The 25,368-nt window shown below is 38.4% G+C and overlaps 1 protein-coding gene across 2 annotated transcripts; it reads left to right on the top strand.

Annotated features, from left to right (window-relative positions):
* Positions 1–11: 11 nt before the first annotated feature.
* LOC134215623 (nucleolin) lies at positions 12–25,036 on the top strand. 2 transcript variants are annotated; one of them, XM_062694775.1, is made up of 3 exons: positions 12–529; positions 644–844; positions 24,005–25,036. In XM_062694775.1, exons 1-3 carry the CDS (start codon positions 490–492, stop codon positions 24,901–24,903), a joined length of 1,140 nt encoding a protein of 379 aa, XP_062550759.1. In that variant the 5' UTR covers positions 12–489; the 3' UTR covers positions 24,904–25,036. The 2 variants fall into 2 exon arrangements, with proteins under 2 accessions (XP_062550759.1, XP_062550760.1); XM_062694776.1 differs by lacking the exon at positions 644–844.
* Positions 25,037–25,368: the final 332 nt, after the last annotated feature.

Below are 25,368 nucleotides of genomic sequence, written 5' to 3'. Positions count from 1 at the left end.
TGCTAGAGAAAGTCGCATCTAATCAGTTTGTTTAGTTTACTTTTACCGGTCGGTTCATTACGTGACAAACACGACGTCCACAACAACGGTAGACAGAGTACAGTTAATAATTCATGAAAGGAAATGCCAACGACGGTTATAGCTTCCTTTCTGCGTATTCTATGCTAGTTTATGAATCGTGCTATGAAATTTAAATATTTACTAAGCAGATAGTTCTCGACGGAGGTCCTTGTGCAGAATCGTGAATGTTCGTGACACGTGCAGTTTTTTTCAGTTGATATTCTCTTATTGTCGTGCCATCAGCTCATGCCTAGAGCGAAGTCGTAGATTAGCTCATATCCAATCAAACCTCGATTCCGATTAATATTTGTACTGCTAGCGAAAATCGGCGCCTTGGAAGGTGAAACGGCCACACAACGGGTACGGAGCGCCCATCAAACGCGACCGAAGACGGCAACGAAGAAGATTTGCCAATCCGAAGCTGACGTGATGATCGACAACGACGACGAGGATGATTACGAAGGATACTGTGAGTATTGTTGGTTCGATGTGTCGACGCGGTGGATCATCCTTTTCTCGAAGAAAGTCAGTGTGGTTGCTAACGGGAGAACTTGCTTTGCTGCTTCTCTATGCCCAATTGCAGTCCTTCGTCCGGCAAACGAGTACAACATCAAGGAGAAAATTAAGCTGGCGAACCAGGAATCGTTCGCTATCCCGACACCTCCATCACCAAAATTTCTAGCTGGTGAGCGAAGAGTCACCTTTAGGGCACAGTTAGTGGATTACGAACCGGACGAGTACAGTGACGGAGAAGAACAGGAAGGCGATTATACGGTCACGAATGGTATGTTCCGTTGAAATAAGTGGAGAAGTGTTTGAAGGATACTCAACACATGTTACATAAAGCCTACATATGTAGAATTGAAATAACATGTCTGGTCTGATTTTTTTTTGCCATTCAATAAAATGCTAAATTCGAATTCGAGTTCGGTGTAGGGACGTTCGGGTGGGGAATTTACTGGACTTTGCTGAGAATAAAAAAATGTGATAAAAATATGCTTTTGCAATCACTAAGAAATCTCGCAGTTAGTTACTGTGGAATGGTTTAATGGCTACTAAGCTAAGAGGCTGGCAAAGGCCCGTACGATACGATGACTGCTAAAGAAGAAAGATGATTAGTGGACGAAAAAGTAAATATAAAAAATAAAGTGCGAATAACTTTTTTTTTTAACCAGTTCATTTATTTTGTAGGCTTTGCGGAGCCGCAATTCTCAAGTATGATATTTTTACACGTATCATCTTATCTTAACAGTTAATGTGCGAATAACTTTAATATGATAAAAAAACACTTATGAAGGGCCATTTAAAGATTCTTCTTCTTCTTCTTCTTCATCGGCATTAAATCCCCCACTGGTACATTGCCGCCTCGCAGCTCAGTGTTCATTAAGCACTACCGCATAGTTATTAACTGCTAGGTTTCTAAGCCAAGTTACCATTTCTGCATTCGTATATCATGAGGCTAACACTATAATACTTTTATGCTCAGGGAAGTCGAGACAATTTCCAATTCGAAAATTATCTAGACCGCCACCGGGAATCGAATCCAGCCATCATCAGCATGGTCTTGCTTCGTAGCCGCGCATCTCACCGCACGGCTATGGAGGGCCCCATTTAAAGATTAAAAGAATTATAAAAACTAAAGACAAGCGGGCAAAAACCATTTGTCATGCTACCTTATAATGGACACATTTGTGATAATATTTACTACAAATAAATTATGTACTACAAATTAATTTGCAGCACGATTTTTTTTGGTTAAATAGCTTGGCTGCGCATATACACAGCACATGTTTGCGAAATAAACAAATTAATACTAAGTTTGTGAAAAAGAATCCACGTGTCTTGGTAGGACTCAAGCCCGCAACCGACGGTTGTGCCTTTCCCGTACATTAGATTACTAACAAAATTGAGTGAGATTTTCTAAGCGTGTTTTGCTTTTCTCGTATACTAAGTATACGTAAGGGCTATATGATCGCTCCAAAAACATTTTTTATAGAAGGCCCGGAGACCCATAGTATTTTATACCAATCGACTATGTTTGACGAATGGAGGTGGTGTATGTGTGCGCACTCAGGCATCAAAATGACGTAAAAAATGTCACTAATTTTTCAGGCACTTATCCTTAATCGATTTGCTAGTAACATTCGACGTATAATCCTGTCCTAGTTTTTCCTATTGAAAATTGGCCAGATCGGACTATGGGCTCGGAAGTTATGGCCAAAATACTATTTTTTTACAGAAAAATCTTGTAAAAAAGTGTCTCTGTTTTTTTGGCACTTATCCTCAACCGAATTGCTCGCAACAAGTTGCCTTCAACGCAGCATTCTGTCCCATTGTTATATCGGAAGTTATGGCGAAAATACTATTTTTTACAGAAAAATCGTGTGAAAAAGTGTTGCTCATTTTTTGGCACTTATCCTTAATCGATTTACTATTCAAATCTATCATTTCTATTCAAAATCGGGTTGATCAGACTATGAGCTCGGAAGCTGTGGACAATATATTATTTTTTACGAAAAACAAACTTTTTATAGAAAACCTGGAAAGGCGTAATTCGCAAAAGGCATTTCAAACATTCACTTAGGCTGTGAACATAGTAACTAACTGTTGTACATTGGACGGGGAATCCTTTTTCATTGTTTCCTGTTAGAAATGGGCTATATCGGACAATGTGCTCAAAGGTTATGACCAAAATCCCTAGCTGCACACACGTGCCACATCGGCAACTGTAACTCTTTTTTGAGCGGATTCAGTCACAATCAAGTTGCTGCAACCATTTTGGTTTGGCTTGTGCCGCTCGGGATACATTCTTTTTTATATGCGCTATGCGTTTCAAATACTCACTCAGTCTACAGGCATTTATTCTTAACGGATATATTGCTACGAGTTGCATTTGACGATGCTGTCCCATTGTTTTGTATTTAAAATGATCGTAAAAGATATACCCAATATAATCTAACACAGATTTCGAGCACGATCAAATAGAGATCTGAGTAGGCAAAGCCGCGTTGTCAATAGCAGTTCTATTCTGCTTTCACTTATTTCTCCATGAATAGTAAACAATGTGAATTTGTAATTGAGATTCTCACGTCCGAATGTGTGAGTGGCGATAAAAGGAAAACAAACACTCCTAGATGGTGCTACTCAGGAAATTTTGGGTAAAAATGAGTATAGTTCCATATATTTTTTGACTCCTTCGCAACCATTGTGATGACTCGATCAATTTTGAGGTTATGAGCAGAAGGAAAACAAACATGTATTTAAACATGCCGAATTGGACATTAATGTGCGAGCGCAAAACGTCACTCATCTCTATTGAGATTCTCACGTCCGAATGTGTGAGTGGCGATAAAAGGAAAACAAACACTCCTAGATGGTGCAACTCAGCAAAGATTGGGTAAAAATGAGTATATTTCCATATATTTTTTTACTCTTTTGAAATCATTGTGATGACCCGATCATTTTTGAGGGTCTGCGCAGAAGGAAAACAAACATGTATTTACACATGACAAATTGCACATTAGTGTGCAAGCGCTAAACGTCACTCATCTCTATTAGTAGAGTGGCCCAGCCCAGAGTCTATTATATATAGAGTTGCGCAAAGAATGAAGCCAAATCTACCTATTGAACTGTCAAACCGTCTACCTATCGAGCAAAGTAAACAAATGCTTGTTGGTGAGGCGGAAGTATTGTTATCGCCTAATGATTATTAAGGCGAATTAAAACGCATGAATTGAAATGTATTAGATTTGATCTAGAAATAGCTTCAAAGAACATCAATACATTCCTAGGTTATCGACTAGGTTAGCGAATTAAAAAGCTTTAGAAGTGAACGCTACCGTGAAGTCACTTGAAGGGTTGAACAAAAGTGAAAGTTGGCAACAGAATAACAAGAGCATCATTCAGAATAAGTGTAAGAAGATCCTCTTTGCGTAACTCTATATAATAGACTCTGGCCCAGTCTATGGGGAAAAAAAAGTTGTATGATGATGATGATGACGATGATGGTCCCGCTACATCAAGGGTTTGAGCTAGACGAGTTATCTTTAAGATAATTAATTGATATGCATTTAATCGGATTTCCAAAAAGAAAAACGTCCGATTTCTTATCGCAGATATAAATTTAAATATTTTCTATCACTGTAAACAAAAAAAAAAATAAAAACTGATCTTTCCAAAACTACAATCCTGCTAAAACATCAGTAGTGATACATACAGCTCTATGAAAATGCAAAACTTGTGATACCTCTCACAGATTTCAAAAGTTTCACCAGGAATCGCGTATCAAGTCAATTTTCGCTCAACAACTTATATGTATCTATAGTATTCATGATTCTCGACAATACAGGCACCAACACTTGTGATACCGCTCCGTCGATATCAAAAGTTTCAGTTTAACCGCGAAACAATCTACTGGATAGCTATATCGAACATTCAAAACTCTTTCAGCAGTAACCATACAAAAGTCATTCACTCCTAATCATTCAAACAGATCAAAATGTGGCACATGAAAATTAAATTTGAAATAATTTATACCTGTATTTCGCGCGAGGCTCAAACTCTTGTAGACTACACAAAGAAAAGTTAATTTAATAATTACGTCAAGAAAATATAAAATCCATCATCATCATCATCGAGACGATCGTTGTAGTCGTTAATGCCCCAAAAACAATAAAAAGAAATTAAAATAAAACACACAAAAGTATCCGTTGGGTAAAACTTCGTCAAAACTTAAATTAGTTAATGCTAAAAAATTGTCGAGTAGCTGTCTAAAATGCAGCTTTGACGTGTGAAATACACAGTCTCTTGAACTGTGCTAGTGTCGCTGCACGTTTGATGTGTGTAGGCATCGAATTTAATACGTTTACACCCTTGTAGAACAATGAATTTTGTGAATCACCATGCAAAAGAAAGGTGTTCTTACATCAACCGCGTTTCTCGTATTATATCTATGTATGTCACTTCCTCTTTCAATTCGATCACACAAATATCGAGGCAGCAAACCATTAATTACTTTAAAAATGAACACCATAGTCAAATAAACAATGCGTTGCTTCACTGACAGCCACTGCAAGGCGTCTAACAAAAAAGTTGAGGAAGTGAACCTATTGCATCTCAAAATCAAGCGCATTATTTTATTTTGCAAACGCTGTAATCTCGATATTTGTGTACCGTTAGCCAAGAATAGGATGGACGGGCAGAAATCCAGATGAGGAGAGATGATTGATTTATACAACAATATTTTACTAGCAATGGTTAAATCGTGTTTTAATCGGCAAAGAATTCCATACTTCTTGGCAATTTTCTTGATAACATTGTCAATATGTTTGTCAAATATTAGCTTGTCATCAATAATCACGCCAAGATATTTAATCTCCCGTACGCGATCAATTGCCTCATCATCCATCATAACAGAGACATTTTCACTTATTCGGTTCCATGAAATTGTCATGAACTTAGTTTTACTTATGTTCAATTTTAACTGTTTATATTTCAACCATCTACTTAGAGAATGCAAATCTTCGTTTAAGTGTGAAACGGCCTCTTCTAGGTTTTTAGCTGCAATGAACAGCACGGTGTCATCAGCAAAAAGATTTATATCACAAAATCGTAAGACTCGTCGCATGTCATCTATGTACATAATGAATAAAATAGGCACTTCGCTGTGGCACGCCGAGCGTGTTCTCCACGGGACTTGATACACAATCGTTAAAAGCAGTCCGTTGAGTTCTGTCACTCAAATAGCTTTCAAACCATTTGTAAGCAGAACCCGAAATTCTAAAGCGCTGAATTGTTTTCAACAATAAGGGCCGAGAAATTGTTTCAAAAGCGCGTTTTAGATCCAAGAACACCGCAACAATCGTATCTTTTTGCTCTACTCTTTCTTTCCATTTAGCCAATACCAAGTTCAATGCGGTTTCACAAGAATGACCTTCTCGATATCCCGATTGTTCCGGTATGAGCAAGTTATTATTATTTAAATACTCTAGCAGCTGGCCTTTAATAACAAGTTCTAAAATTTTCTCTAATGTGTGCAACATGTTGATGGGACGAAACTCTTCGGATTTAATCGTTCCAGCAACTTTTGTATAGGAATCACAAAGGGATTCCTTCCAAACTTGTGGCACGTGCCCAGTTTGTATAGATTCATTAATTAGGTCCAGCAAGCTGTCTCCGATGACATCAAAGCAATCTTGTATCACTTTTGCATTTACGTTATCTACACCAGCCGTTTTTCCCATCGAGAAGCAAATATTCCTTAATTCTTCCAATGTTATTGGGTGAAAGCCTTCAAATCTACAGTTAACATCGATCGGCTGTCGTATTTCGTCGGGTTCATCAACTAATTCAATAGATGCATTAATAGATGAAACACTGCTGACAAAATATTCGTTAAACTTATCTGCAATTAATTGTTCTGATAGTTCTAGTGTGCCATCAAAAGTTATGGACCGCGGTTTACTAGTACTAGGTTTCAAAAGTGATTTCAATATTTTCCATGGGGAGAAAAAAGTTGTCGAATTCTACGGGGCACCCCCCAAGATTGTGCCTTTGGGTAAGAAAATCAATCTGAAAATTTCAGCTCAATCGCTTGTTGCGTAAGCTGGCGCATTTGATTTGAAGTTTGTATGGTGGTTTCAGCCAAAATGCATAGGAAAATACACCTCCGTCACTCTTTCGTTCAGGAAATTAGTTCGGTATGCCCAATTGAGCTCAGAATTGCAACAAAGGCAGTTGATATGTTAAAGATCAATTCTACTCGAGCTTCTTCTTCTTATTGGCATTACATCCTCACACTGGGACAGAGCCGCCTCGCAGCTTAGTGTTCATTAAGCACTTCCACAGTTATTAACAGCGAGGTTTCTAAGCCAAGTTACCATTTTTGCATTCGTATATCATGAGGCTAGCACGATGATACTTTTATGCCCAGGGAAGTCGAGACAATTTCCAATTCGAAAATTGCCTAGACCGGCACCGGGAATCGAACCCAGCCACCCTCAGCATGGTCTTGCTTTGTAGCCGTGCGTCTTACCACACGGCTAAGGAGGGCCCCATCACTAGAGCTAGTGAAGTCTTAATAAGATATCAAGTGTCAGTGACAAATACAGATTAAAGATTTCCTCAAGCCACGCTCCTTTGACACAGGAATATTCCATCAAAAAGAGGTGGAGCAACTTTAATCTTCATAGAAGTGAGCGTTTTCAATTGCGTTAATTTACTAATTGTTATTTTAAATTGTTCGATTGATATGATTCATAGCTCTTGTTCAATTCAAATTCCTTGGACTTAACCATAATAACAGCCGTTTGTTTGAAAAAAAAAAATCAAAAATTGCTGGCTCATATGGTGGAGTTTTAAAACACTTTGTAGGACTAATTAGACCATACAGTTTAAGCGATTCATAGTCCACTTTTGACGTAGAACTACGTCTGTCTTTTCTATATTGGGGTACACTTTACGATTTCTAAAAATCAAAAAACGTCACGAAGATATGATAGACTTTGATCGTTAATATCTCAGCCGTTTCTCGATGGATTTACAATTTTCTTGGACCATTCGATCAAGAAAGAGTCAACGCTTCATAACCGATGTACTTCGCTTTTTATGCGATTTTGTTTTCACTAGAATTTCGGGATTTCCATGGCTCATTTAGACACATTTTGGGATTTACGCGGTTTTTTACGTTGTTTTAATTCACGCGGCCCACATCCTCCGCGTAAAAACCGACTCCAGTGTGTTACAATATTTAGGTATGATAATATTTAGTATTGAAAACTTGCTAACAATTTAGCAATAATAATAATATTTAGCAGTTTAGGTTTCGGTGAATCAGTCAATCTCGTAAGTGTATCGCAAGCTTCTTCTTCCATAGCACTACATTCCAACTGGAACTTGGCCTGCTTTTCAAAGTAATCTATTAGCATTGTTTTAGTTATTAATTGAAAGCTTTATATGCCCGATATTGCATGAGTATTCAATATGTATATTGTGTGACAAATACAATGGATACACTATGATCGGGGTGTCGAGAATGTTTCCCACCCGAAAATATCCTAGATTGGATCGCGAATCGAACTCGCCATCTCCGGATTCTGAACCTTTTTTCGCAAGGCTAACTGGAGACCTCAAGCCAGTATAGATGTCAAATTAATGAAACTTACAGGGCTGCACCAGCTGGTGCAGTTCGTTTCTGCTAGCTTACACGCGCGTTTTCTCTCAAAACCTTGGGGGTGTTTGACGGCGGCTTCTCGCTTGCGTCTATTGGTGCCAGTAGAGAAGCTCGGAATCTTCTGCACTGCTGCAGTGGATGTGTTCTGGGAAACTTTCTTCGGTTCGTTTTTGCAGATTCCTATGTGTCCAAAGTCCGACGTTACTCACATGAAGGAATAATAATTATTATCAAACTTATTTATCGCGTCAATTCTGACTTCCTCCATAGGAAGACCACCAAACGCCATTATCAGCCCAGCTTTCACGATGTGATTTTCTATAACGAGCCACCAGGGTTTTAGACTGAGAAATCATAAAATGAGTACTAATTTGCTCTGACCCCAACATCTTTATAATTATATCTATGACCAGAGTGCGTAATGCTCACTCAATCTCAGGAGCGCAGGATAAATCTAGACCAACATTCAAAAAGGGCGTAACTGTTACCCCCTTTTCGAATGTTGGTCTAGAAATAACGAAAACAGATTCAACCTGGGCTTGAAAAACGCTTGCTTTGGTTTCTCTCATCGAACAGAAAAGTTGAAAACCTGTACATTATATAAAGCCACGTAGTTCAACGTCACCTTTGCGTACAACCCGATTGGGCTGCACCTTTGAGTTTTTAGAAACAAATCAGTGAGTGAGTTAGGAGTTGACGAGTTCTGCTTCAAGTAGAGCAATTTGAATTATCGTTAAACGAACAAATTTCATCAATATTATGAGTATTTTTGGTTTTAAGGGACAGTTATGATATAATTCAATTTTCTACTCTTTTACTATTATCCAACGATGGTACAGAAAACCCATATAATATTTTAAATATGATGTAATGTGTGTGTGTGTGTATCTTCAATCTAACCCCCACTGTCCGGCAGTCGTATTATGGAAGAAAGCTGTCTTTAATAAAATCAGCTTTAGCTTTAGCGTATTATGGAAGAAAGCTGTCTGTAATAAAATCAGCTTTAGCCCGGGAGTTAGAAGGTGTTAGCTCTACTGCAGCTCCAGTGACCCATTTCAGACTGCCTGGTAACTCACGTCCAGTCCGAGGTCACTTCACTTGCAATAAGCCCCGCCTGTTTATGCTACCATTATCAATTGGATAATGGATCCATAAATAAACTTCCGGATTTTTAAATCCAGCGCGTATTTAGTTTTGGAATCATATAAAAACATAATGAAACAATCTCACCAAATTGATCAAATTCCGGATAAATGAACTGAGAAAGAGAAGACCACAACTAGTGTCCACTAAAAAATCACTACTGTTCCAGCGCTATTCCGAGCAATTCGTTGTTGATCCATATTTTCCTGGTATTATCACCCATTCAAACATACTTTCACCAAATACATCCGCGTATACAAACTACACAAACGATTACGCGCGCTGTAATAAGAATACACTTGAGTAATTGTCACCAAATCTCAAATTTTAGATAACTTAAACTTTTCTCCTCTAGTACATATGCAAAATATATATGTAAATCAGCCGAATCTATTTCTTGCGGAAACGAACAAAAACGTGACAGCAAATTTAAGGACATAGTTGGAAGAGTATCACGATGGCAGTCAAGATGGCACCGGACCTTCCACGGGTCAACCCCACACCTCCCGCACCCCTCTCCCACCAGCATTCGAATGCTTCGAACAAAAGTTTAATATTCAAATTACTAACCTGTTCACAGCATATTTATTAATTTCCCGTGATAATGAACATGTTTATCCAAAGAGTCCTATGTATTTCGGCTCGAATAATATCGTAAATCAGCAGTTTCGTGCCAATTTATTAGCTGTTCGCGATTTGGTGGGTTTATCACTGCACTTCACTTCTTCTCAAAGGGCACTGAAAATATCAAGTTTTTACTCACTTCTCCGCACATGAACACCCCGAAATGTTGATGGAATGCAAATTAAACATCAATTTTCGAAATCAGTCACTTGTTTAAACCGAAAACTTAATATAAACTGCTATTTTTGCCCGAAAAAAAACGATTAAAAACTGATCGCGGAGCGAATGTAAACAACGGCACCGGCAGCAGCAAACTAATAAACAGGGTGGTTCAAAAAATAATTTTGCTCCGCCACGCTCAGTCGATTATGATTTATAATTTGGGTGTTATCCGATGGTTTGGACTGGTTTGATTAGAGGCTTACCGTGCACAGGTCGTTTCAGGTTTGTATGACAGTTGATATGGCGAGGTTGAATTTAACATTACATATTCTGATTCTGGCACTCCGTCATTGGGCGATGGCGAGGGGGGGACACCATATGACTGGATGAAATATTCAAGAGCTTCAACTCCATAGATAATCCATATAGAATGGTTGCAAATCTTTAGCATGATCATCAGGCTTCTCAGAAGGCATCAGTGAAACGTGCAATTCAACAAAATACCCAGAATTTGTCTGGGATATGTGAATCGCACCAGGGGCAGATACTTCTTGTCTAGTCTAGTCTACACAATCGCGCAAGGGGCAAATGCTTCATACAAAAAGTGTGACGTGGGGGTGAGTGGGGTTTAAAATGCTATTTTTGCGTTACGTAATCAATGGATCTTTACTTCAGCGCGGTTTTCGTTCAGTGAAGTATCAGGAATGTTGCTTTCAGCTATGTGGGTTCTCTTTTCGCAAGCGTTTGGAGGGGAGGCACTGTAGCCAGTGTAATAAAAGGTTTAGTTTCCCATACTAGTTTTCATACAAACTTGAACCGGCTTGCGCTCAACCAGTTTTTGTTCAAATCGGTTTTTGGAGGACACTCGGAGCATGAGACGGAATCGAGTGAGCGTGGTGGAGCTGGGTCGTTTTTTGAACCACCCTACTAATATTCTTTGTTTTTTTATAAATACGACACCAATACTACTACAGTATATGACAGTTTTTATTGTACCAATACTTTCAAAGCTTTGGTTTGGTACTCAACCCACCTTTACCTTAAAAGCAACCATCCGCGCGCATGGCTTGCTGCGATCAACATTTTAAATATGATGTAGTTTGTCAAAAATGATTTCTACATACATTTGAACATTCTTGGATTCTCTAAAAGATTACGAAAGTAATAATTATATGCTTATAGTCTGTTTAGATTTCAAGATTTATAACATGATACATATAAAGTTAAACGACAACTTTTACATCAAGATACTCCTTATCAAAGCTTGTTCATGATAAAGCTTGTAGCCGGAATAGGTTCTCAAAATAGTGTTAGCTACATTCTCAATATTTTTGAAAATACTGTGATTCAGAATTTCAGAGTTCAGATTTTAGAACATATGTAATTTCACTTTAATCTCCCAAAAATGGACACATTCAGGCTTTTGATCAATTATTTGTTTATAATTTAACTTCAAATGAGATTGTTTTCCATTCTCTGCAACTTAATAGTCATATCATCAATATTCTATAAATGAATGTGTACAAGATACAGTGATGACACAATTTTTAAAATGTTCATGTTTTGTCTGCCCCCGGTTTTATGACAGTTTTGATATGACTTCTCGCTTAACTTTTCAAAAGGACCTAAGTAACATTTTTTTCATGATTTAATTTGAATAGCGCAATCAACAGAAAAACATGAAAGCTTTTGATTGCAGTACTCAAATTAATTCATGAAAAAAATGTTACTTAGGTCCTTTTGAAAAGTTAAGCGAGACTTCTTCTCGATCCAATTTCGCCACATTTTTTGTACAGAATTGTATACTCAGAAATAATACTAAAAACAATCAATGATTTTCATCTTATAATAAATTATTTTAAGAACTTGGAAGTCTGAAGAAGAAGAAGACAGTAAGTCAAAAACCATTAATTGCTTAATATTTGAGCTATTTGGACTTCTCTAAAGATTTTTTATCGATACATTTTATAATGAGCGAGAAAGGCACCACCGCTAGGTGGATTAATCTGGGTGTTTATAGAAAAATCACAAAAAAATGTCATTCATTTTTCGGGCACCTATAAGTAAGGCACCTATAAGGAAAATTCTATCCCGTTATCGCACAATTTACTCATTTTTCAGGCACCTCAGCTAACCGATTTTGCCTGCAGCAAATTAAGTTCGACGGAAAATCCTGTCTTATTGTTTCCCATGAAAAATCGGCCCGATCACCTCTGATTTACCTTTCTTGTACACTCAATGTACCGAAAGGCTATAATTCAGAAAGACTTTTTCAATTGCTTTTATTTTTTAAATCCGGGTGAGATGCCACACCTTTTTTAAAATCGATATTTCTCCAAAACAATACGTTAAATAGAAACTTTTCTTATTGTTTTTGATAGTTTAGGGGTCCTACTACATTGTGTAGAAGTCATTTGCAAAACAAACTGTACTGTACTATTTATATTTTAATAAAAAAGTCAAATCCGGATGAGACGCCACACCTCAGGGGGTGATGCCGCACGTGACAATAAGCCAAGAACGTCTGGATTTTTTGACGGGATTCTCCTCCCAATCCCTTGTCTTGATAGTAGGTAGATGCGGCGTAAAACCCTGATTTTTTTTGCGGCATCTCTACCGATTGTAAGGGATAGATGCCACATCACTATAATTTTTACGCAAAACGTAAATTGCTTATAACATAACCTACAAGGTTTTAAGAGGATTCAAATAATGAAACAAACATGTAGATTCGTAAGAATTTTCGCAAAACTGCACCAAAAATAGCGTTAGAAATTTTACGGCCTCCGCGGCGTAAATAAAAGTGTTTAACCGTCATATTACTTTTTTGGCTGATAAGAATGAGCAGTTACTACTTACGTTTTTGTTTTCGCTACAAAAGACACCCTCTCACATACATTTGCGCCAATAAATCAAGTCTGTTCTACCAGATCTCTAAAGTTCGGCAACTATACCGACGCGGCATATCACCCGCATCTACCCTATTTTGATTTTTCCAAACTCTTGTTGAATTTAAAATTCTGACTCTTGTTGAATTTAAAATTCTGTGCCATGCATGATTTTTCTGCAAACAATGATTTTTGACACCCTGAATCATAGTCCGAGAGATAAAAAAAAATCAATTAGGACCCCAGTATACTGCATTGGGGAACTCCAGCTTTTACATGTAATCTATCAGATTTAGAATTCTGATAGTTTACCTGCAGTGAGCGATCTGATAAATAATTTTAATTTTTAAATACAGAGAAAAATTAAAATTCATCAATTTTACAATCAAACCTTCATGCCAAACACTGTCAAATGCTTCTCTAAATCAAGAAAGCAACTCCTGTCGAATATATTCAGATTTGTTAAGTGTGGTAAAAGCAGGGGGAGAAGGCGGAGCACTGAATCCCTACCCCAACATGTGCGACATCTGGATTTGGTTCTAAACTGTAAACAACAGTGTTAATTCTCTACCACCTTTTTGTTATGGCAAGGCAATTTTTATGCGCACTTTTGTTTTCGATATTTTATCAAAATTAAACACTCAATCATGCAGCAATATAACGATGTGGTATGCTTTGAGGTACCTGCTTGATTATAGGGACTCGAAAAAGAATTTATTTGCAGTAACTAACCGAATATAAAAATGTTCGCATTAACGATTTCGCCCTAACACCGGTTCTAAGCTACGATGCAGAGTACACGATCTTTGTTCGCCAGTGAAAGGCGTATGAGGCCCTTGGGTAAAAGTAAGTTTTAAAATGTATTCTGAAGGAATTTCATCCATCTGCTTATGTATTCCGGGACATCTTAGCCTTCTCCCCTGGGGAATAGAGAATGTTGGTTCTTGGGTCCGGGGGCCTTTTTTTTCACATATTTAACTTTTTAATGTTATAAAACAAATTCATATAGCAATGTCCAAAGGGTTAACCTTTCTTGTTACATTATGCGACATCCCAGAATGCTTCCACCAGGGAACTTATTCTTCCCTCCCCCTTCATACGGGAGCTTGGCAGAAGGAAGGTCGTGTAATATGTGCCATCACAAATATTGCCCTCCGCTCGCTTTCAAATCGACTTCTATAAAAACATTCTTTATGCCTGCCGTATCCTAACGGAACTATCAATTCTATACTTTCGCCTCTAATGCTATCATGAACATGTACGTCCAAGTTTGGAAGATGATATTAGCATTTCCATATCATTGTAAATCGTTTAACTTCACGTAGAAGTAACACACACGAAATCATTAATTTAAACAAATATGATTGATTTATCGACTACTCAGTGCTCATTATTCTTCACATATATCTATTAAACAGGGCTGGAAACAGGGCTAAATCAGGATGTTTCCACGCCACGGCGCTATCCATGTTTTAGGACTATCTTAAAAAAACGACCACTTCCGCCGAAAAACCAAGGTGCCCATGAATGTTACCACATGAATTGAATGCCTCCAGAAAACATTCTCACCAATTTTATTTTACAAAATCATAAAGTTTGGCACATTGCAAGCCTGGTTTCAGAACTAATAAAAAAGTTGCCACTTCCCCAGGAACCAACATTCCAGGGTGTTCCGAAATGTGACCAGTCAGATCAAATGCCCTCAGAACACTTTCAAATGAACTTGTTTTACAAAATCCAGTTTGATCAGTAGCCATTTTCCGAGCCGGGAGGATACCCCAGTACTCCCATCAATATCTCCGGAGCTTTGGCCATTTTCAAAACGATGACCGATGTCCTAACTATATGAACCAAATTCCGATTCAAGACGGCTGAAAACTATCAGTTTTGTTTTATATGAAATTGGGGGTCAGGCACGTACAGTGTTGATATCACGAAATTTACTGTGCTAAATTTCGCAACCTTTTATTTCACTAATCTTATATATAAAAATGAAATGGTCTGTGTTCGTATCCACATAACTCGAAAACGGCGGAATGGATTTTCTTCATTCCTTCGGCAAATATGTTCGTTATCGTTTCCGACGGGTTCATATGATATTTCCTAATAAGAAAATCACGAGTTAGGTTGAGTAAATCGTGAAAAACTAAAATTAAGATTCGTATGGAAATTTCATATGGGCAGTTCACAAGGCAGTTCGCATTTACGCCTACTATGCAGGACAACGTCTGCCGGGTCGACTAGTTAAAGATAAATATATGAAGTCTATCATTTTAAAACATAAATAAGCGTATTTTGTGAAAAGTTCTTAAGATTGTAAACGTACGTACATTTATTGCTCCTAAGTTTAAAGTTTTGATCAGATTTCTGTTTTATTTCTGTTCTTCAAAAGGACGAAAATTGCGTTTTTATCAGGGACGGGAATTCTTCACATTTCTTTTGTTTGTTTGTTTCTCATGTTTCCCGAATTCTGGCTATCTGCCTGTATGGACAGTTGGGCAGCTCTTCCGACCCATTTTGATATGTTCAGCTCCGATACTATCCTTACCAGCTGATTCATTGTTCTTGTGTTGTTGAGAGGCATCCTTAACATCCTTTGAGTTGGGGCTGGCTGACTTTCATTGTCTGCTGAACGCAGTCATCTCCTCCGCTGTCTTGACTCTCACCGCCTGTACTCTCAGTGCGCCATTTAAGTATTCCTCGAAGTGTTACATCTTTCGATCACCTCCCATGCGTTCGCCACAATGCTCCCATCCTTATCCCTGAGTATCATCGATCGCCCGCGGCATGAAGCCTTTGCGGGATATATTCTCAATCCAGTTGAAAACCGGAATTGGGGGATAGCGGAGTTGGATTTTTCTCACTATTCGTACGTTAAACCTAACTTCGGAAGTGGTGCGCTGTTTTCATATCGCGAAGCGCTATTCAGCGCACCACTACCGAAATTAGGTTTAACGTACGGGTTGTGAGAAAAATCCAACTTCGCTAGCCCCCAATTTCGGGTTTCAACTGGATTGAGTATAGCTTCTCCGCATTCCGCTTTTCCAGAATGTGGCAGGTCAGGACTCTTCGTCGAATTTGTTTCACATACCCATTTTGTTCGCTGTGTCGTGAGTTGCTGCTTCAAGTGTACTCCAGCAATCCTCAAGAGATGCTTCATCGAGCTCACTCTCTTTCGACAACGCTGGATCCAGCGATGCGAAGCGAAGCGTCCATACGATTTGACAGCTCCTTATTATTGATTGTTATTCCTTCGCGTGTAGTTTTCGCGCGACGTCGCGTAGACGCGTCTACTCTGGCCGGCACGTAATACTTATACATCTACTGTAGTTACCTAGCCGTTTGAGTCAATGTTAGCGCAAGTAGGTCATGAGTCGAGTCATGACGTCAATAATCAAGTGGTTGATTAGTAAATCTATCTGCAGGGGAGATCTACAGGTGTATCTGGAAGTAATTGCTGCGAATAACCATTTTTTTAGGGCCGATGAAATCAATTGGTCATATGCCTTTTTGATTCATCAGCTAATGAGCGCTAAGCTATCCAACAGTCTTTTACTGGTCATCCTGAGCGTTCAAATTTCCTATCATGATTTTGACGTCAGTGCTTCCGAAGTGTGGGTTATGGACGTTGATTACCCAGGTAACCAATAAGCATTAAAGTAAGCATTATAGTAGCATTATACTGGCATTGCATATGCTTCATGCTGTAAATAAGCATTTCGAAAACCTGGCTGTTCTAAATAACCATTCTCAAAGCAATCATGAGAGGCATAGTCTTATAATAGCATTTTGAATGCACAATGTTATTTTCCGTTAAGTGCAATGGAATAGCTACATTAGTGACACTTTGAGGCCTGTACGTCAACCGTTTTCCAATATGGTACCATATAGCAGGGACTATTTGTCCAATGAACTTACATTTGAGAATAGAAATCGGTACGTGCAGAATGTTTTTTTCCATTCCGACCATTGACAGGAGTATTTGTCGTTAACCTAACCCTATCACCAATAACATAGTTTAGCTAAATTTTGTTATTCCATTGCACTATTTTCGATGGATGCATAAAGCAGCACTACTGTAGCTTTTCTTTTTTTTTTTTTTTTCTTAATTTTATTTGCTAATTATCTAATACATGCATTCATCTCTTAGACTAGGTGTTCCGTGTTTTCTTAACACTATCATCCTTATTTGCTATGTTACCTTGTTAGTTATTATTAATAAATTTCAATTGCCTCAGGCTGTTAGAATTTTTCCTCTGGTTGAATTGAACCATGTAGGAATTACAATGTTTTCAACTTAAACTAAACTTAACCTTATATTTATACTAAGAGTACAAGGAGCTTATCGTTGCAATAGAAGATTGCAACGATTTTTATCTAAAATTGGAAATTATTTTGTTGGACATTTGTTGCAATGTCTCAATATTAGAAATTCTATGAAGTTCATTGGTACTATACCACGGAGGCAACTTCAGAATCATTTTCAAAATTTTATTTTGAATCCTCTGGAGTGCCTTCTTTCTGGTATTGCAGCAACTAGCCCATATTGGCACAGCATACAACATGGCAGGTCTAAAATTTGTTTGTAAATCAAAAGTTTGTTCTTAAGACAAAGTTTTGATTTTCTGTTTATAAGTGGATATAGACACTTAATATATTTGTTACATTTGGCTTGAAGGCCTTCAATGTGATTTTTAAAAGTTAATTTTTGATCTAGCAGAAGTCCTAAATATTTAGCTTCGCTAGACCAATTAATTGGAACCCCATTCATAGTGACAATATGTCTGCTAGAAGGTTTCAAATAAGAAGCTCTCGGCTTATGTGGGAAAATTATAAGCTGAGTTTTGGAAGCATTCAGGGAAATTTTCCATTTTGCAAGTAAGTGGAGAAAATATCCAAACTTTTTGCAATCTACTACAAATGACACGAAGGCTTCGCCCTTTGGCTGAGAGACCTGTGTCATCTGCAAACAAAGATTTTTGACACCCTGGTGGTAAATCAGGTAAGTCAGAAGTAAAATGTTATACAATATGGGCCCCAGTATGCTGCCTTGGGGACACCAGCCCTTACAGGTAATCTATCAGATTTAGTATTCTGATAGTTTACCTGCAGTGAGCGATCTGATAAATAATTTTGGATCAGTTTAATGATGTACAGAGGAAAATTAAAATTCATCAATTTTACAATCAAACCTTCATGTCAAACACTGTCAAATGCTTTCTCTATATCAAGAAGAGCAACTCCAGTCGAATATCCTTCAGATTTGTTGAGCCGAATTAAGTTCGTAACTCTTAATAACTGATGAGTGGTTGAATGCCCATGGCGAAAACCAAATTGCTCATCAGCAAAAAATAGAATTGTCATTAATATGAACCATCATTCTATTTAAAATAATCTTTTCAAACAGTTTGCTTATTGAAGAAAGCAAACTGATTGGGCGATAACTAGAAGCCTCAGCTGGATTTTTGTCCGGCTTCAAAATTGGAACAACTTTGGCGTTTTTCCATTTATCTGGAAAGTATGCCAATTGAAAACATTTGTTAAATAAATTAACCAAAAAGGATAAAGAGCTCTCAGGAAGTTTTTGATAAGTATGTAAAAAATACCATCATCACCCGGGGCTTTCATATTTTTAAATTTTCTAGTAATAGATCTCACTTCATCCAAATTGGTTCCCAACGAAGGGTCAAAAACATTCTCTTGATTGAGAATGTCTTCGAAGCTCCGTGTAACCTGATCCTCAATTGGACTAGTGAGACCTAGACTAAAATTATGGGCACTCTCGAACTGCTGAGCAAGTTTTTGAGCCTTTTCGCCATTTGTTAATAAAATTTTATTTCCCTCTTTAAGCGCTGGAATTGGCTTTTGAGGTTTTTTAAGAATTTTCGCTAATTTCCAAAAGGGTTTCGAACTGGGATCCAACTTCGAGACATTATTCTCAAAGTTGGTATTTCTCAGAATAGCGAAACGTTTTTTAATTTCATTTTGCAAATCTCGCCAAATAATTTTCAACGCGGGATCGCGAGTTCTTTGGTATTGCCTTCTTCTCACATTTTTAAGACGGATCAGTAGCTGAAGATCGTCGTCAATAATAATGGAGTTGAATTTAACTTCACATTTCGGAATTGCAATGCCTCTGGCTTCGACAATTAAATTTGTCAAAGATACGAGAGCATTATCAATATCACTTTTGGTATCGAGAGGAATATCAACATCAAAATTCCTATCGATATACGTTTTATATAAATCCCAATGGGGGCCCTCCTTAGCCGTGCGGTAAGATGCACGACTACAAAGCAAGACCATGCTGAGGGTGGCTGGGTTCGATTCCCGGTCTAGACAATTTTCGGATTGGAAATTGTCTCGACTTCCCTGGGCATACAAGTATCATCGTGTTAGCCTCATGATATATGAATGCAGAAATGGTAACTTGGCTTAGAAACCTCGCAGTTAATAACTGTGGAAGTGCTTAATGAACACTAAGCTGCGAGGCGGCAATGTCCCAGGGGGGATGTAATGTCAATGAAGAGAAGAATCAGCTCTAAAATAATTGAAAGTAGAGCTGATTGGATTATAAATGGCTTCTTGTGAGATTTCAAACGTCACAGGAAGGTGATCAGAGTCAAAGTCAGCATGAGTTACCAATTGGCCACACAGCTGACTTGAATCCGTTAAAACTAAATCAATTGTAGAAGGATTTCGACTGGAAGAAAAACAAGTTGGTCCATTGGGATATTGAATAGTATAATATCCCGCAGAACAATCTTCAAATAGAATTTTACCATTGGAATTGCTTTGAGCATTATTCCATGAACGGTGTTTGGCATTGAAGTCACCAATTACGAAGAATTTTGATTTGTTGCGAGTCAGAATTTGAAGATCAGCTTTCAACAAATTCTTTTGCTGCCCATTGCATTGAAAAGGCAAGTAGGCTGCAATGAAGTAAAATTGTCCAAAATTTGTTTCAACAGAAACTCCCAAGGTTTCAAAAACTTTGGTTTCAAACGAAGAAAATAATTTATGTTTGATACGTCTGTTAATGACAATGGCGACCCCACCACAGGCGCTGTCAAGACGATCATTTCTGTAGATAAAATAGTTTGGATCTCTTTTAATGGAGAGTCCTGGTTTTAAATACGTTTCAGTTATAATGGCAATATGCACATTATGAACTGAAAGGAAGTTGAATAATTCATCTTCCTTGCCCTTTAGAGAGCGGGCATTCCAATTTAGAACTTTCACACAATTATTTGGATCCATTGAAACGGAGTCCGATAACAATTTTTTGTGTGTACTTTATACCAACCTGAACAGCTTCAGGAATGGTATTTGCTTTGAACATTGCATCAATCATGTAATGCAATTGTTCAGTTAAAAAATCAAAATCGGAAGCAGTCATGCTACCTGAATCGGCAACATGACCGTTATTTTCCGTTGGGACATGGGTATAAACCTGAGAAGAGAAATTTTGTCTACCAGCAGCGATGTTTGCATACGTAGGTACATTCGAAAAATTGGAATTTACTGAAGTGCTTGCTACCCGTTGACGAGCGGCAAAATTTGTTTGTGAATTGTGGTGGGTATGAATTGCTCGACCGGTAATTGGTTTCGAAATTTGAGCGTTTGGAAAAATTTCTACCCGTCGAATCTGGGATCCGATTGGAATTTCCCGTCATCAATTTTGCACGGGAATTCAAAACTTTTGCGTGAAGGGCATTCCCAGAAATTGGATTTATGATTGCCCCCACAGTTTGCGCACTTAAATTTATTGGAATCTTCTCTCACAGGACATGCGTCCTTGGCGTGAGAGGTTCCACCACAAATCATGCATTTAGCATCCATGTGACAATGTTTGGTTCCATGACCCCACTTTTGGCACTTACGGCACTGGGTAGGGTTTTGGAAATTTCCCCCAGGCCTGCGGAAATGTTCCCATGTAACACGGACATGAGACATAATACAGGCCTTTTCCAAACTTTCATATTATTTAGTTCACTTTTGTTAAAATGAACTAAATAAAATTCTTGAGAAATGCCCCTCTGGGAAGTACCAGAGTGGGATTTCTTTTTCATCTTAATTACTTGGACTGGTGAAAATCCAAGTAATTGAGAAATTTCAATTTTAATCTCATCCAGTGATTTGTCATCACTGGGGAGACCTTTCAAGACGACTTTGAACAATCGCTCAGTTTTGTCGTCGTATGTGAAGAATTTATGGCGCTTCTCAGTTAAATAGTGAAGAAGATGTTTGCGATCGTCAAAGGATCCCGGCAAAACGCGGCAGTCACCCTTCCTAGCAATCTGAAATGAAACCTTGATCCCCTGAAGGTTACTCAAAATCTCATTCCGGAAGCCAGAAAACTCGGCAACAGATACCACAATTGGCGGAATCCTTTCCTTTTTCGCATGAATCGAATCACCTGGGCTAGAGGTAGATTCGATTTGCTCAATTTCATCATTAATCAAATCGAACTGATTGCTCAGTTCGATTGGAGAAGAATTATTTCCGATATTAGAGTTAGAAGGAATATCTGAATTCTCCAGCTTCCTTCTATTTTTTCCGCGCTTGGGCAGGACGGTCTTGAAACCTTGTTTCTTTGAAGGAAGTGGAGAATTCAGAGACTCTTCCTCTTGTTTTTGTTAATACTCATTGCTGAGCGTGGAGACGTGACCTTCTAAGAGGTTTTTCCCAGAACGGTGTCCCTGCAGGATTACCACCGCTTGTCGGAATTTTACTTCCGCAAACGGGTCCAACGTAAAACGAAGGCACGGGTCCTTGCAAAGATCGTAACGGGATCAGTGGGTACAAATAGCGCTAAGAAGCACCGTTGAAATTAAAATAGCTTCGGGTAGTATTAAAAACTTCCTTCCGCAAAGAGAGAAAGAACCGCACAGCACGAAAGCACGATGCGGTCTGTGCACTACTGTAGCTGTTTCATTGCAACTGGGTATGACGTTTGTGACGGTTGCATTCTGAGATGAGTTAGATTAAGTTTCAATGTTCCTGTAGGGGCGTAATGTTTATGTTGGGCAAAATTATTCTTACTCTTATGGGCCAGCTGGTAAGGGCGATGACAACAACAGCGTCGGGTGCCAAGGGCGAGAGTTCCGATCCCGCTCGCAAATAGTAAAAATATGTGTTTCATTTGAATATGAAAATACTATAACGATATAATATGAAAAAATACATAGTGTGATGAATTAATGAATTAGAAAAAAAAGCCATTGAAAAATCTTTTTTCTTGTTTTTAAAATTAAGCATTTATTCAGCATTTCGGATGTTGAATAAATGCTACTCAGCAAAATTTCTACTTTATCGATAAAGTAGGATTGAGCATTTAAGCAGCCATATATTGATGATGATGATGATGATGATACTATCATCTATTGTAGCAAGGCACCTGCCGATAGCACTGGCCATATCTGACAAACGATTTTATCATGATTATGCTATTGTTTGTATTTCATCAGACTCCTGTATGAAGGGCCAAAAATGGGTGGGGTGGTTCCATAAGCAAAGACGCTTATGCGAATCCACGGGATGAATAGAGAATCTCCTTCCGGAAGAAAGTTTGTACATGCAATATTATAATCTAGACTTCGTTTCCCAGATTGACCCAATAGATGGGGAGAAGAGCCCGCCCTTTATCCACTAGATGTTAACAACAGGAAGTAGGCGATTCCACTCTTCCTATCCAAATCGCTTCATATCGCATATCGCAGCCATATATTAGGCCAAAACTTGCATTTAAATAGCATTAAAGGCGACTATAGGGCTTATGGGCATTTAATATTTTGCAGTAAAGGCGCATATAATGCCACTTAAATGATTTATATAATGCTTACTGGTTACCTGGGTATGCTTATGTTTAAGAGCCGACTTTTGATCCTCAACCAGCAAATTTTCTCATTGATCGATCACTACTCGATCACGCGTCTCAATGCTTATATAAAGCTGTTCCCAGCTCGTGAGTGTTTCCGCAGCTCTGGTAGTTGGTATGATTACGATGCCGAATCCGTGGTTCTTCAGCACATAGGCGAGTATCGCGCACGCAAAAAAAAGCGTTCATGAATTCGTTCACTGTTTTTTATCGGGAACAACAGTCACGGATTCAAGAATACAGTCACGTTTTCTGGAACGTTCTGGAAAACGTCACTGGTGTTCCCGAATCCATGAATTAAACCACGGTGTATTTTTGCTGGTTCACGAATTCGGGAACGCTTTTTTTTGCGTGCGTGTGCTATTGATTCCCACGTACCAAGTTTCCAAACGCTAGTCCATTTTCATTGCTATGGCCTTCGCTCATTATTCTGGTCCGTATCAATCAAATTTGCACCTCGGGAGAGGAATATAGCCTCCCTAACTTCCCTAACTTGTAAGCATACGACCAAAGTTCCCAGCGAGGTTGATTAGCCGATCTTCCCTAAGGTTGCTCGTACCCCGACCGCATCACGCAGAGGATCTATTTTTTTCCTTCAGATACGCAAAATATATGACGCGCATTGCAGCGTTTACTATGGCTTGCACAATCATATATCCACTTCGAAAGTGAATGACTATTTTGTTGGAAAACTATTATATAAAAATAAAAGCTTTTTAATTTTGTCCGGTAGTAAAAATCACATTAAAGAAATCGCTTTTGAAATTGCTTTGATATAAGTACATTCGTTGATATTTTTGCTTCGTCAATGTAACTCTTTAAAATATTTTTGAATATTGATGTCCCATATGCATAGGAAATCCTTCAAAGATGGGACTGATGCACGATCATACGCAGCTTAGTAAACACTTACCCCGCGTTCTCATTTGCCCCCAGGAACCTTAGGACCTAACACACAGCATCTAACATCTCAAAAAATGAGCTTAGGACCTAAACATGTTATTTTACGATGACCTGTCTTTATATTATTAAGCGATTCTAAACTTAATTATTGTACATTTTATTTTCCATGAATAGGCGATGTCCATGAAGGGTCTGAATCATCGCCGGAAATGAACGATCATTCGGAAAGTAAAAATCCCACTGGCGATATGGATGAGGTTGACGAAGATATTATCGAAGAGCTCAGCATTAACGATCCCCCCGAAGAGGAAATCGAATCACGCGTAGAAACAGTGCACGATGAAGAAGAACAAGCAGAGGAAGAAGACGAGGAAGAGGAGCCAGAAGATGACGAGGAGTTGGACGATGAGGTAACGGAATCCAGCTTGGACACGGAAATTCACAATCCAGAAACGGCAAGCGAGGACAGCAGCAGTCCCACAAAGGCTCGTGCAAGCGAAGAAGGTTCCGGTTCCGGAGAAGGACAAGAAATCAATTACTCTGAAGATTCGCAAAATGATGAAGACAACTCTGAAGAGAGAGCTATCCTAAAAGAACAACTGATGAGAGAATCACTCTCGTATGATAACGAGGGTGTCGACAACGAAGACGAAACACAAGATCAGTACGAAGATGACGAGGACGAGGAAGATGGTAGAGATAGTCCTCTACAAGCACATTTGGAAAAGCGATCTGCAAAATGCCAGCGGAAGTGTTGCCGTTTCAAGAAGCATGTTAATGAAAAACTACCGTATTACAATGGCTATCACTCGGAGTATGGGCTTTCGAAGGCTGAGCTAGACGCAAAGAAGAAACGCGTGGAGGCAAAGAAAAAGCGGTTTCAAGAGCGCTTTCAACGCAAAGTAGAGGAACAGCAAATAAAGGCACAAACGAACGAGGAAGCTTTTGCAACTTGGTTGAACAAAAAGTTGAAAAATTCCATTAACAAGTATCAAAATATGTATGACTTCAGAGGAAAGAAACATAGAAGAAGACTCTCGAAGGATTCCTCGACCCTGACAGCAGTAGCCTGAAAGCTTAACAGGTGTGAAATAAATGTACTGAAATTAAGAAAGTCTGTGCAGTCCATGCAAACGAACTAACGAATAAATCATAACCTGAATTAGTGTGAATTGCACTTCAATCGCGAAAATTAAATTTAATAAATAATGCAATCTGATTCTCTCTCATGCATATAACGAAAGAAATTCACTCTGCCTTTTTGTTGCCAATCTAATTATATACAGAAATTAGGAGAAAATGTAAGGTTGGATTTTCCCAAACATGTTGTTAGCAACAAAATCGATTAACAAACAGCAACAATAAGAATTTCTGCGTGATTTGAATGTCGCTAAACATACGCTTGGTAAAAGATTATCATAAATTTATTACTGGCATACCAGTAGTGGAGGGCGGCATTGACGACTCCGTCAACGATGATGCTTTTCCACGGTATGGTTTAGGTGAGTGAAGACATTGCATTACATGAAGCGCATTCA

Source organism: Armigeres subalbatus, chromosome 2 (assembly GCF_024139115.2).
Source record: "Armigeres subalbatus isolate Guangzhou_Male chromosome 2, GZ_Asu_2, whole genome shotgun sequence".
Classification (NCBI taxonomy): Eukaryota; Metazoa; Arthropoda; class Insecta; order Diptera; family Culicidae; genus Armigeres; species Armigeres subalbatus.
Note: the sequence above shows the minus strand (reverse complement) of the source record. Positions and strands in the feature narration are given on the sequence as shown.

What these genes read in the sequence shown, in the direction of transcription:
- LOC134215623 (XM_062694775.1), top strand. Translation starts at nt 490, where the DNA reads ATGATCGACAACGACGACGAGGATGATTACGAAGGATACT. An exon ending in GGATGATTACGAAGGATACT is followed by an intron (nt 530 to 643) that starts GTGAGTATTGTT and finishes GCCCAATTGCAG; the next exon opens with TCCTTCGTCCGGCAAACGAG. An exon ending in CGATTATACGGTCACGAATG is followed by an intron (nt 845 to 24,004) that starts GTATGTTCCGTT and finishes TTCCATGAATAG; the next exon opens with GCGATGTCCATGAAGGGTCT.